At 43.4% G+C, this 14,296-nt stretch overlaps 1 protein-coding gene across 1 annotated transcript in view; it reads right to left on the bottom strand.

Moving 5' to 3' along the window:
• CYFIP1 (cytoplasmic FMR1 interacting protein 1) overlaps positions 1-14,296 on the bottom strand; it is a 104,574-nt gene that overhangs the window by 60,720 nt on the left and 29,558 nt on the right. Inside the window, 8 exon segments of the mRNA XM_069576818.1 lie at positions 448-552; positions 6,782-6,910; positions 7,000-7,096; positions 10,619-10,800; positions 11,629-11,730; positions 11,917-11,994; positions 12,639-12,728; positions 12,804-12,926. Coding sequence (XP_069432919.1) covers positions 448-552; positions 6,782-6,910; positions 7,000-7,096; positions 10,619-10,800; positions 11,629-11,730; positions 11,917-11,994; positions 12,639-12,728; positions 12,804-12,920 — 900 coding nt within the window. The 5' untranslated portion in view covers positions 12,921-12,926.

The raw sequence follows: 14,296 nt of genomic DNA on the forward strand, positions 1-14,296 counted from the left end.
CTGTTAGATGGATACGCAGTCCGCCACTGGGTACTCATCCAGTAAAAATGTGCACAGACGTGCACACATCAGAGCAGCACTGTTCACACAAGCCAAAACGCAGAAACAATCTCATGTTCATCACAGAATGGATAAGCAAACTGCAGTTTAGTCATAAAATGTAGAGCCACACCACAATGAAAAAGTAAAACTATAGTTGCAGGTTCCCACAGGGACAATCTGACAAACAAAGTGGGGGTAGCCAGACACAAAAGAATACATATGGCATGATTCCTTTAGACAAGGTTCAAATTCAGGCAAAACTGCTCTAAGAGCAGGAAACAGTCTACTCACACCCACCCACCTGCCAACATTGCATTTCCTGCTTTGGACCAGTCACAGTTGACCTCCCAAAGCTCAAACTGCATACACTTCAATAAAAAGGTTTATCTAGAAACTGCAACTCACCTTGAAGTATTTGTCGATTTTGGATAAGTTTATTCTTTTCTTGGCATCTAGTTTATAAATGTTGCTGACACTTCCATCCATCAAATATAGACCAAACCCCATGACCTGAAAAATCACAAAATGGCACATAAAGCTTAGACCTGCAGGTTTAACTATCCATAAACACACTGCTATAGTTCATAACTTTGAAATGACAGTTCATTCTTATTTCAAAAAACACTTTTTAAAAACACTGTAGTTGACCTACAACCCTATGTTAGTTCCAGGTGCACAACACCATTCAAAAATGATCACCATAAGTCTAGTTACCACTGGTCCGCCACGCAAAGACAGACAATATTAACAACGGTATTTCCAAAGCAGTACATTTCATCCTCCGGACCCACTCACTTTGTAGCCAGAAGTCTACACCTCTTAATCTCACCTATTTCATTCACTCCTCTATACCACAACTGGGAACCTCCTGTCCTCTGTATCTATGAGCCTGTTTCTGTTTTATGTTTGTTCATTTTTTAGATTCTACATATAAGTGAAATCATGTGGTATTTGTCTTTCTCTGCCTGACTTATTTCACTTAGCATAATACTAAGTACATTCACAAATGGTAAGATTTCATTTTTTATGGCTGAACAACATTCCATTATATCTAAATATATAGCTATACTGATATATATTACCTTCTCATGCATCTATCAATGTACACTTAGGCTTTCATGTCTTGGCTATTGTTAACAATGCTGCATATACCTTTCTTAATTAGTATTTTTCTTCATGTAACTATCCAGAAGTGGAATTGCTGGATCTTATGGTAGTTTTTTTTCATTCTTTGAAGAACCACCATATTGTTTTTGGTCGCGGCTGCAGCAATTTACATTCCCACCAGATTTCAAACTGTACCAGCAATTCCCTTTTCTCTAAACGCGCTTGCTAGCAATTGTTATCTCTAGTCTTTTTGACAATATCCATTCTGACAAGTGTGAGATGATACTTCATTGTGGTTTTGATCTGCATCTCCCTGATGAGTAATATTGAGCATCTTTCCATGTAGCTCTTGGTCATATCTAGGTCTTCTTTGTAATTAATGCCTATTCATATCCTCTGTCCATTTTTACATTTTTTTTCACATTGAGTTGTTCAAGTTCTTTCTACACCTCAGATATTAACCCTTCGTTGAATATACTGTTTGCAAATACCTTCTTCATTCAGTACGTGGTCTTTTCATTTTGATAGTTTCCTTCGAAGTTTTTGAGTTTGATGTAGTCCCATTTGTTTATTTTTGCCTTTACTTCCCTTTTCTGAGGAGACAGATCAAAAAAAATATATGTTGCTAAAACTGATAATGTCAGAGAGTTTTCTTCCAGGAATTTTATGGTTTCAGGTCTTAACAATTAAATCTTTAATCCATGTTGAGCTTGTTTTTATACATGGTGTGAGGGAGGAGCCCAGTTTTCCCAGCACCACTTATTAAGAGGCTTTTTCCCTGTCACGTTCTTGTTTCTTTTGTCATAGATTAATCGCCCATTAAGTGTGAGTTTATTTCTGAGCTCTCTGTTTCACTGATCTGTGTCTGTTTTTGTGCCATACCATCCTGTTCTGAATTTGTGGTATAGTTTGAAATCAATTACATCAAACTGGAGTGTGATACCTCCAGTTTTGTTCTTAAAGCTTTCTAAGATTGTTTTGATTAACTGGGGTCTTTTTTGTATCCTTACAAATGTTATAATTATTTGTTTTAGTTTTGTGGAATGCCAATGGTACTTTGATAGAGGTTGCACCAAAACTGCAGATTGCCGTCGGTAGTATGGGAATTTTAATGACATTAATTTTTCCAATCCCCAAAACAAAACAGATCTTTCCATTTGTTCATGTTGTTTTCAATTTCTTTCAACAATGTCTTATAATTTTTTTCAGAGTCCAGGTTTTTTACCTCCTTGGTTAGATTCATTCCAAGGTATTTTACTCTTTTTGATGCAACTGTAAATGGGATTCTTTTAAAAATTTATCTTTCAGATAGCTTGTTGTTGGTATATAGAACCACAATGGATTCCTGTATATTATTTTACATCCAGCAACTTTACTGAATTCACGTATTAGTTCCAAAAGCTCTTTGTGGGTATCTATCATGGCATCTGCAAACAGTAACAATTTTACTTCTTCCTTTCCAATTTGGATTCCTGTAATTTCTTTTCTCTCTCTGACTGATGTGGCCAGGACTGCCAATGCTATGCTGAATAAAGGTGGTGAGAGTGAGTGGGCATATTCTTGTTTTGTGCCTAATCTTAAAGAGAATACACTTTCCCTGCTCAGTGTGACGCTAACTGTGGGCTTGTCATACACAGCCTTTATCATGCTGAGGTATGTTCCCTCTATATCCACTTTGTTCAGATTCTTTATCAAAAATGGATCCTGAATTTTGTCAAGTTTTTACCACATTTGCTGAGGTAGTCATATGATTTTTATTTTTCAATTCATTAATGTGTTATCACATTAATTGATTTACAGTTATTGAATTATTCTTGCATCCTTGGAATAAATCCCAGTTGATCATGGTGTATGATCTCTTTAATGTACTGAATTTGGCTTGCAAATATTTTGTTGAGGATTTTTGCCTTTATGTTCATCCATGATATTGGACTGTAATTTTTGTGTGTATCTTTGTCTGGTTTGCTATCAGAGTGATGACGCCTTACAGAATGAGGTCAAAAGCTTTCCTTCCTCTTCAATTTTTGTGGTAGGGGTGGGGATATTTTGAAGACAGTTGTTAACTCTTCCTTAAATGTCTGGTAGAATTCACCAGTAAAGCCATCTGTTTCTAGGCTTTCATTTGTTGGAAGTTTTTTGATTACTGATTCAATTTCATTAGTGGTAATCAGTCTGTTCATATTTGTTTCTTCCTGATACACCTTGGTAGAATGTACATTTCCAGCAATTTATCCATTTCTGGGTTGCCCACTTTATTGGCATAACTGTTCATAGTGATCTCTGTGGACCTTTTGTATTTCTGTGGTGCTAGCTGTAACTTTTCATTTCTGATTTAGTTTGGGCCCTCTTGCTACTTTTCTTGAGGAGTCTAACTAAAAGTTTATTGATGTGTCTATTTTTTGAAAAGCGAGCTCTTTTACTCTTTTCTATTATTTTTAGTCACTATTTCATCTATTTTTCACTCTAATCTTTATTATTTCCTTCTACCAACTTGGGGTTTTACTTATTCTTTTGCTAGTTCCTCTAGAGGTAAGTTTAGACTGGTTATATGAAATTTTTCTTGTTTCCTGTAGTTTATATTGCTATACTTCCCTCTTAGAACTGCTTTTGTTATGTCCCACAGATTATGGAACACTGTGTTTCTGTTTTCATTTGTCTCCAGGTATTATTAAATTCCTTCTTTGATTTCATTAGGGACTCCTTAGTTCTTTAGTAGCATATTGCTTAGCCTCCATGTGGTTGTGTTTTTTTGGATTTTCTCTTATAGTTGATTTCTAGTCAGAGAGAAGCTGAAGCTCCAATACTTTTGCCACCTGACACGAAGAACTGACTCATTGGAAAACACCCTGATGCTGGGAAAGACTGAAGCAGAAAGAGAAGGGGACGTCAGGGAATGAGATGGTTGGATGGCATCACTGACTCTATGGACACGAGTTTGAGCAAGCTCCAGGAGCTAGTGATGAACAGGGAAGCCTGGCGTGCTGCAGTCCATGGTATCGCAGAGTTGGACACAACTGAGCGACTGAACTGAACTTGCTTCTTTACAGCCTGGCATCAACTTTTCCTCCTTACTGATGTAACTTTGGTCTGGCATCCACTTCCAGTACAGTCCTGTCTCATCTACATTACAAACCTGCTCTGGTAAATATAAGCCTTCATCAATAATTTCTCAAAGCATTTCGGGAAATTCCCAGGCAGCTGCCCTATCCGCACTAGCTATCTCACCATTTGCTTTTATGTTGTAAAGGCTGACTCTAACCTTGAACTGATGAAACTAGCCATGGCTGGCATTAAAAGATGCACCCTCTGATTCGTTACTGTGGTTCTTCCTCCAGTCTTCACAAAGGCTTTTAGCTTTCTTTTGAAGCAGCATTGAGTGGTTGACCCTGCATCTACACACTGAGAAGTTCCTCCATCTCCTCTATCATTTTTCTACACTTCTTCAACACTACTGTTGACATCACAGGCACAGCAAACATTTCATGACTTCGTCCTTGTTCTTTAGAATTGCACTGTTAAGTCTTTGTTTTAGTCTATTTTGTCTGATATAAGTATTGCCACCCTAGCTTTCTTTCCATTTCCATGAAATATCATTTTCCATCCCCTCACTTTCAGTCTGTTTTTAGATCTAAAGTGAGTCTCTTAAAGGCAGCATACATATGGGTCTTATTTTTTAACCCATTCAGCTACTATATGTTTTCGACTGGAGCATTTAATCCACTCACATTTAAATTAATTATTGATAGGTACTTCCCTAGTGGCTCAGCAGTAAAGAATCTGCCTGCCAATACAGGAGACCCGGGTTCAATTTCTGTGTCAGAAAGATTCCCTGGTGAGGGAAATGGCAACCCACTCCAGTATTTTTGTCTGGGAATTCCCATGGACTGGAGCAGCCCACAGTCCATGGAGTCACAATGAATCAGACACAATTAGCAACTAAACAACATGCTTATTGCCATTTTATTCGTTGTTAAGCTCTTCAGTTTTTCATAGTTCCTTTTCATTCCTTTTTCCTTCTTTTGCTGTCTTCCCTTGTGATTTGATGACTATCTTTAGTGTTAGGTTTAGATTTCTTTCTCTTTTTTGTGTATCTGTTATAAATTTTTGGTTGTGGTTATCATGAGGTTGATATATAGCAACCCATATATATGTATATATATGATTATTTTAAGTTACAATCTCTTAAGTTTGGACTCATTCTAGTAACTCTGCATTTTTACTCCCCTACCAATGCTTAATGTTTTTTTACATTATGTTTTATATCTTTTCTGTATCCCTTAACTATTTATTATGAATATAGGTGATTTTACTACTTTTGTCTTTTAACCTTGCTACAAGTTGATCTACTACTTTTACTGTTTATTTGTCTTTTCCAATGAGATTTTTCTTTTCATAATTTTAATATTTCTAGGCTTGCTAAAAAGTATTTTTAAAAGCCCCTCAGAAATTAATAGTTAGCGCTTCACATGGAGCTTTTTTATGTCACTTCTTGTTTCCTCTTATGTGTATACACATCAGTTCCACCTCTCCTCAAGCACAAGGCAATAATAAATGTGAATTTCCAAAAGCACCTATTGCCAGGGGGCTCTTGTACCAATAGGTGCAAACAGAATGTTTCCAGTATCATAAAGCACTCCACTGGACAGCGCCCTTTTTCCCTGACCCCTCCAGGCTGTTCTCCTACGTGGAAGAAATCCTGGAGCTGGGCCCACTTGCTTGGGCCAGCAGGACATCCAGCACAGGGTCCCACATGAAGGGACCTCTATGAAGGTAGACAGCAGAGTGAAGAGAATGGCAGAACCATCTCCTCAGAGCTGCTCAGTTTTCCTGGGTTCTCTCCAATGTACACATTATTAAACTTTCATTTGATTTAAAAAAAAACAAACAAACAACAACTCATTTTCCCAATGAGAAACATCATTGAAAACCTCCCCAATTTGAAATAGAGTAATAATGAGGACTATGTTAAATGGCATGATTCTTAAACAACAAAAGTCTACTGTAATCATGGTGACGTGCATGTGTGCTAAGTCATTTCAGTCACGTCCAACTCTTTGCAATGCTACGGATTCTTGTAGCATGCGAGGTTTCTCTATTCATGAGATTCTCCAGACAAGAGTGTTGGAGTGGGTTGCCAGGCCCTCCTGCAGGGGCTCTTCCCAACCCAGAGATCAAAGCTGCGTCTGTTACGTCTGCTGCACTGGCAGGCAGGTCCTCTGCCACTAGAATAACCCGGGAAGCCCAATCATGGTGACACAGTATACTAAATTCCTAGGAACTACATCCCTGCCAAGTAAAATCTGGCACAATCTCTGCTACAGGAAGCTTTACGCTGAGAAAAGTTCTTGACCAAAACCTCCTTATCTACAAGCACCTTCTCCAGGGATGGACATGAGACCTACCTGGCACTGGGCTCAAGCTTGGGACACACTCAGGGGAATATGTCAAGAATTTGTAGTGCAATCTGCATGTAAGGTGGAAGATGCTATATCCACACACACACACACACACACACACACACACACACGCATGAGAGAAAAGGCTGGCAAAACAATCATCAAGTTCATTTTGATGACAAGAAGGCTGCCCCTTTCTCATGGTGCTGTTGGCAGTCTTCCCTCAACACACGTACTTTGAGAAGCATGTGTTTCTCACTGGGCGTCAGGTACATTCTATTTTCATAGTAATCCACACAGAGATTCACAATGTCTGCTAGGAGCTCTTCATAACCAGAAATCACTTCCAGCTGCTGCTGCAGAGACTAAAACACAGGGTGAGATCGATGTCACTGACCACTCTCTGCCCCTCAGCCCCCTGGGAATGTGCCCCATCAGCCAGAGTGTGAGTTACTTGTGTGATCTTGTTGTGGTTGGCCAGGAACATGGACAGATTCTGTGATTCCTGGATGGACTGTGGATCTGCCATTTTACGTAAAAACTGAGCAGCCCTATAAAAGAGGGGGAGAAAAGGTTAATCAACCAACATGCTTAATGACACTGAAAAAAAAAAAAAGCCTGGCAAAATCATAATTACTCTACTACTGCTACAGTTATCTGTAGACATGTGCATCACAGACGCTGGTTTCAATTTCAGCCTCCTCCAGCTTCTCCCCTGCAATGTGGACAGCTCATGACCCCACTGTCCACAGCTGACGGACTTCCTCAGAGACGTGGCAGCACCACTCACAGGCTTTCCTGAAGGGCACCGACACAACGGCCTCTCACGCTGGCTCCCTACCCCCAAGTCTGAAAAAGGCTGACACTCCGTCCGTGAGTCCAGTGCTGAGTGACAGCACCGTTTAGGTTCTCTGCTGGGAAACTTTTGGGCAGCCAAACCTCCCACCAGTCAGGGACCACACCACACACAGTTCTGTGCCAAAGGTCTGAGACAAAATCCTGACTCCACCACCAATTTGCAGCTCCATCTTGGACAAACCTAAAGATCTGGTACCAAGTCTAACATGAGCAGTGGGTTTTCCCACACCATCAAGCAACATTCTAATACCAGCTGGGTGGCCTGCAATGAACTAAACTCTGACACTGCTGGAAGACAGCATCAGACCCCAGGAGTAGGGCAATGTATGGGAGAAGAATGGGGGCTTCCACGGCCTCTCCAATCACCACTCCACCAAACTTCCACATGTTCACCAACCTGGAAGCTCTCCAAACCCTGTCCTTCAGGGTTTTTAATGGAAGATTCCTCATATAAACATGTTTGATTAGATTACTGGATGCTGACGATGGGTTCAACCTCTAACCCCTCTCTCCCCACTGAGGTCAGGAGGGTAGGACTAAAAGTTCCAACCCTCCAGTCCCAGGGCTGATTCCTCTGGTGATCAGCCCCATCCTGAGGGTACCTAAGGGCTTTCCAAAATCACACTAACATAACAAGAGAAACTTTATGCTTTCATCACAGGAAATTCCAAGGGTTTTAGGAGTTGTGCCAGAAATGAGGATGAACATACACTTCTTATTATAAATCAGTACATACCCCCTGAACTCTCCTGACCCTCACCATATCTGGAAAGCAAGACCTCATGGGCTGACAGGGGAATGGTGGACACAGAAGGACCTGTACGCTGAGGTCCAACAGTCCTGCACAGCATGGGCCGAGTCTCTAGTTTTTACAAAGCGGTATGAAAGCACGTGAGAGGACTCTGCACATCTAGGGCTTCCCCAAAAAAGTTTAGGACCTGTCTGTACAGCCTAGAACCTTGAGGGTTTCACTAAAGAAAAGCTTTCATGGCAAAGACTGGTAACCCACCCCAACTGTCATTTCCTTTCCTTCCTGCTTCGAGATAAGCCCTGAATTTCTGTAGTGCAGCAACGTGCCTCATCTCCACACTGGGATCAACTGCTCAGCCATGAGATACAACGCAAAACTTTGTAAGGCACTTGAAAGTTTACTCATAAGAGGTATTGTAGGGCCTTCAACTCTCTTTCCTTCCTGTTGACCTGAATGCAGAGATGACACCTGGAGCTCAAGCAGCCATTCTGGGCTACAAGGCTGGAGCCCTGGTTCCTGAACGGTCTGGAACCCACTTAGCTGCAGGCCACCTACATCAGGACATTCCAGGTGAGAAATAAACTGTAATCTTGCTTATTTCTATAAGTTTTTTTTTAATATATGTATAAAATAATATTAACTGGTATGTTTATATTCTTTTTAAAAGAGTGTATAGTGTTTACTTTATTGATTTGAGTGATTGTTGAAGCTGCAAGAATGGAAATTAAGAAAAGGACCAAAAATACCTGTTTTTATATTCCTTAAGCCTCACCATGACAATATGGGTTATCTGGAACTTACACTTAGCAGAAGTTGTAACTACCAGCTACGTGCAAATAAAGTGTTTTTTGATTTTTTTTTTTTTAATAAGCATTTTGAATGTTGACCGTGAGTGTGAGGGCTGGGGATGAGTAAGGGTTATTGCCTGGGAAAGTGAACCAACAGATTGTCCATAACAGAAATCACAGCAACAGAATGCTGGAAGGATGAGGGGTGCCTCAGCCATCTTCTGTGCTCAGGGGAGCCTAGGGGGCGGCAAAGATGGTGGGCAACTTCTGAAGGGGGTGCCCAGGGGCCCTCCAATGGCCTTCCACAGAGCAGTCCCATCTTTAAACTGTTTTCCAGACTGGGCTTTGAAATAAAGGTGCTACTGCTAAAAGAGAGAGAAAAGAAACCTTTTTAAAATGAAAAACTACCGGTGCTGTCTACCTCCCCATTTCCCTGATAAAAGGCTGACAAAGCTGATCAAAATCATGCAACAAGTGATTTGTGTCATCAGGAGCAGAAGCTGTCCTCCTGGACTGGGAAGCTCAGAAGCCCCATGCTCCACCAAGAGTCCCACACACTTGAAATCCCCGAACACTGGCATCAGATGGAAGCAACTCCAGACTCTCCTACTGGAGAGGAGTTAACAGGACAATTCAAAAGATGTTGTCATTCTGAAGATCTACGCTTGCATGCAGAGCCGACTCGGTGAATGGAACACCTGAACTTGTTTCACACGAGCAAGGCTTGAAGTCTGGGAGATCTAGCTCCACCCCCACTGCTGACCCAAGCTCAGATCTGTTTCATGCTGCATCTCAAGTTGATTTCATTTTAAAGACACAGCACTAGGGTTCAGGGTAGGCTGCCCCCAAATATGCCACTGTGGCATACTGATTTATTCTGGATTAGTTACTTAAATAGCTGCAGCAAGTACATTCTGACCTCCTCTGTGCCCCTGAAAGCAGGAAAGAAACCTCCCACATGAAAGGTAACCTCCCTGTACCAGGAGGTCAGGAGGCATCCTCATCACCAGAGGCTGTGTGAACAACCTTCCTACCTCCTCACTCACTGACCAGGCCAACTCAAACTTCTCTGTCTTATCAATTCTTCACAGGTTACTTCTTTGTTTAAAAGGTTACTTCTTTGGGTCTCATATTTGGGACCCCCCCCCCATACTTATTAAATTAAATTTGTTCTGCTCTTCTTAGTTTCTGCTTTTTTCAAGGGAATTCTCAGGCAAGAACCTAGAAGGGCACAGGAGAAATTACTTTCCTTTCTCTACAAATGAAACCACAGCCTATTCAGATGCAAAGTAAATCTCTTCTAAGTCAATTGTATAGCTAAGATTCATTGTCTAACAAAGGAAACAGAAGTCAGCATCTCATTCCAGCCAACTTGCCTTAACAGTCTAGGGCACAGACTTTCCCTAGAGAGTTGGTTACAGGACAGCTGCTCTGGTCTACCCGCCACCAACGTACTCAGTCTTACAGACACACTGCTGTGACATGCCCACCTAGCCCAGATGCGCAGGCTCACGGCAGCACATTGTCCTCTAGGGTGATGGGAGTCCAGAGCCCCCTCCACACACAGGACTACCAGAGTGCTTCGTAGGGCTTGTGATCTGTCTCAGGCCCAAGAATGGCCCTTGCGGGTGCCGCACCCGCCTTGCAAAGGCGCCTGGGAGCCCAGGCACGCTCACCTCTTGTAGGCTGAGTGGTCATTCTTCACACTGCACTTCATGTTCTTCAGCTCGTCCAGCACAGCAAACATGTTGATGAACTTGCCCAGGGTGATCAGGTAGGCTTCGGACACGAAGTCCTTCCTTCTCTCCGCATGGCACAGGCGCCTCACCTCCCCACAAAAACGCTCAATGGCATTTCTCTGTGCAGAGGAAGCAGGGACAAATACACTGCTTTCAGGGACGGGCCAACCCCAGACTCAGCTCCAAGCACAGGGTCCAGACTCACACTACTCACTGATGAAATGCCCAACCAACAGGTGCATTATTTACAGCTCAGATAAAGAGGCATAGAAAGCGATTTCCACCTGTCTTTGCTCTCTAACAATCATCGCTGACTTTGCACTTTACCAACTATGTCCCCAAAGTAAAAGAATTTTGTTGACTACTCCGGCAAAGTTACTGAGCAAAATGCTGCAAAAGAACATCTGTAAAGCAGATTGCTTTAGCTTTCAGAGTTGAAAAAGGGAGTGGGAGGATTTCCACTTGACAATTTTTTAAGATAAAACAAAAACTCATCATCTAAGGAGTTCTATCTTCTCTGTTTGCTAAAGGAATCTGCAATAAAAAAAAACAACACGCATTTCTAAAGTACGTCTTTAAAAATCCAGGAAGCCCCCTCCTGTAACCACCCTGCCTAACCCAAGGGCCAGAAGGAGTTAAGACCAGGGTGAAGCCCACCAGAGCAGACAATGGGATGAAAACATGTGAAAACCAGATGAATTCAAAGTACAAGCATACTGATAGAAAGCAGTCTTCATGCAGGAAATACAAAGTCACTCTCAAGGGAAGGAGAGAAGTGAAACATAAAAGCAGCATTTATTCTGAAACAGCCAGTCAAGCTTTAGCCTTGTGAAAGGTTTAGTTCCCTTTGGCCTCAAAGCTGTTGTGAGGGTCTGAATTTACATGCCGTAAATGTGCCAGCACCCCACTCTCTGCACTAAACCCCTGGGATTATTGCACCGTTTTACCTGGAAGTACATAAAATTCATCAGTTTCGTGACCTCAGGCTCAAGGACCTCCACGGTTTTCTCATAAATTTCAACTCTGTTAGGCTGTTCGTTACATTTCACCTGGAAGTAAACAAGCATGACAGAGAGAGGCTTCAACCCAGAGAATGTGAGGAGTTGCTGGAGAAGGGCAGATCAGAAGCGGGGTGTGGTGTGACGGGCAGGAAAGCCTGGAAGGGATGAGGCCTGGTCTGTCTGGAGTGGGGTGTCGCCAGCGGGGGTGGGGTGGGGTCTGGCTGGGACCGGCACCTGTGGGATGGCCCGAGAGCAGCTTCTCCAGGTGTACAGCATGACAGCATATTCTTGGCCTTCCTCCAGCATCTCATTCTGCAAGGGTACACCGGGCAAATCAAAGGCAAGCAAATCACAAAGGCAGGCAATCAAAGTCACAAATTGCTAACATATACAGCCATAAACCAGAGGGAAAGGCCAGGAAGCTGACTACAGCCTGAAAGTATTTTTAAGATGCGTTAAAATGCTCACAAGGTTTGATCTAATAACTTCACTTGTACAAATCTAGCCGGGGAAAATAAGTATGTATTTAGGAAGATATTCATCATCGAACTTATAAAAAAAGCACAGCAAACTAAGTAAACATGCAAAAATAGGTAAATTTTGAACACTTACCAAACGGACTAGACAGCTATTAAAAATTACTTCATCTGGTGTAATTTAATGACATATCAAAAGTTCATTAAATTATTAATATACATAGTTATAACAACAATGCAATTCACTTCTGCAATCTAAATCCCATATGGGTGTGTGCCTGGTATGCTTGAGCACAAGTATAAACAAAGGAGAGTGGGCATGCTGATGCTGACAAAGGTTTTCTCTGGGCCACAGAAGCCAGATTTTCAGAAAGAGCATGCACTGTTCTTAGCTATAGAATAATACAAAAAAAAAAAAAGACATTTGCCATTCAGATGTAGCAAACCCCTGCCCTCCCACTGAGGAAACCATGTAGTTACCATGCTAGAATGGACAGTTGCTTGTTCAATGTATCTTGCAATGCCGGTAACAAATGCATTTCTGTCTTCAAAATTAGTGTTGAAATTTGGCTGGAAGGAAAAAGAAAACCATCACATGGAGGTCAGCACCACAGGTCACGTGTCCTGCAGCTGTGCAGCACCCACCTGGTAGAGCAGTGAGGACGGTGGGGGCTCGATGCAGGGCTGCTGGTCAGGCAGAGGCAGCTCTTCCAAGAGGTCCACGTTAGACAGCGCATCCTCCAGCGTCACCTGGGCTGCCATCCTGGCCTAGGACCAAACACAAAGCCCCCTGTGCTGTGAGGAAGGGCATGACAGTCCCTCCAGGGTGGGGTACTTAGGGTCCTGCTCCCCTGTGCCTTCTTCTTAGGGAGCTGGGGATGGCAGAGGCATCTTAGACTGTCCCTGGGGCCTGGCGTCTCTCTCAGGCCTCATCAACAGGGGAGTCACAACACAGCTGCTGCTGGTCGTGGTATAGGGCACAAGGGCCAACACACGTGCCATGGCTTGCTGCCACCCTCCCACCTCCGGGCCATCATCCTGGAGGGCTCTCCGCGAGGGTATGACCACCCCTTCACTGAGCTGGGGGCAGGAACAGTTCCTCCCATACTACGTCTGTCCTCAGGAGGCCAGCACAGCCTCCGATGGGCAACAGCGCTTCCAACCAATGACACTTCCCAGGGGCGTCCTCCAAGCAGGGCCACATGCTCGGGATGAAGATGCACAAAGCCAGTGCCCTGACTCCACGAATACAGGACAGCCTGCCGGGGCCAATAAGGTGAGGGCCTATGGCCAAGGAAAGGAAAAAGGGAGAGGGCTACTGGCAGAGGACTGAGAGCCTGAACTCTCACTGCCATACAGGAGCACAAAAAAGGAGACGGACTTCATCTGATACATCTGTGCTGGCTCCAGAAGGGAGGCGTCAACATACTCCAGCTTGCCTCCCGCTGAATGTTGCTGTGATCCTTCATGGGCCTCAGGGAGCAACTCTAACTCCAGATGGACATGTGAAGCAGCCCTGACCCCAGCAGGATACGTGGGCAGCTACATGGTCAGCTATGTTCATTCTGAGATTGGAAATGACAGCAGGCAGGCTGGGCAAGAACACTGAAAGAAAAGGAAGAGGTGCCCAGCAGCTCCACTCCGCGCTGGGCACCAGACAGGCATGGGTGCGGAAGTATTTGGTGAGGCAGGTTTCCCAAGCCTCAGCATGCTGGTCAGAGGACCAAAAGGGGAACCCCAGGGCACTGGAAAGCCCCAGGGACAGTGTGGAGAGGAAGAAGCGTGGAAGAGCAAGCCCACAAAGTGGGTCAGAAATGTCATCAGGCTCACCCTCAAGCTGCACATGCGTGGATCTGATCCTCACATCCCAAGCCCTGAGACCAGAGCCAGGTCCCAGACGGCCACAGGAGGCACACCCAGGACAGATCCAGAGGGCACTGCTGAGCTCCAAAGACAGGTGTGACACTGCACCATAGTCCAGAGAGGACCGGTCAGAACTGTCGCCTAAATCAAAGCAGGCTGTTTGCCAGCTAAAACAAAAACATTTCCTAGGATTTCAACAAGACCCAGAGTCTCATACTATAATATCCAAAATGTCCAGCTGCAATCCGAACTACTCAGTAAAGAACCAGTAACGT

The sequence above is a fragment of the Ovis canadensis genome, chromosome 2 (assembly GCF_042477335.2).
Source record: "Ovis canadensis isolate MfBH-ARS-UI-01 breed Bighorn chromosome 2, ARS-UI_OviCan_v2, whole genome shotgun sequence".
Taxonomy (NCBI): Eukaryota; Metazoa; Chordata; class Mammalia; order Artiodactyla; family Bovidae; genus Ovis; species Ovis canadensis.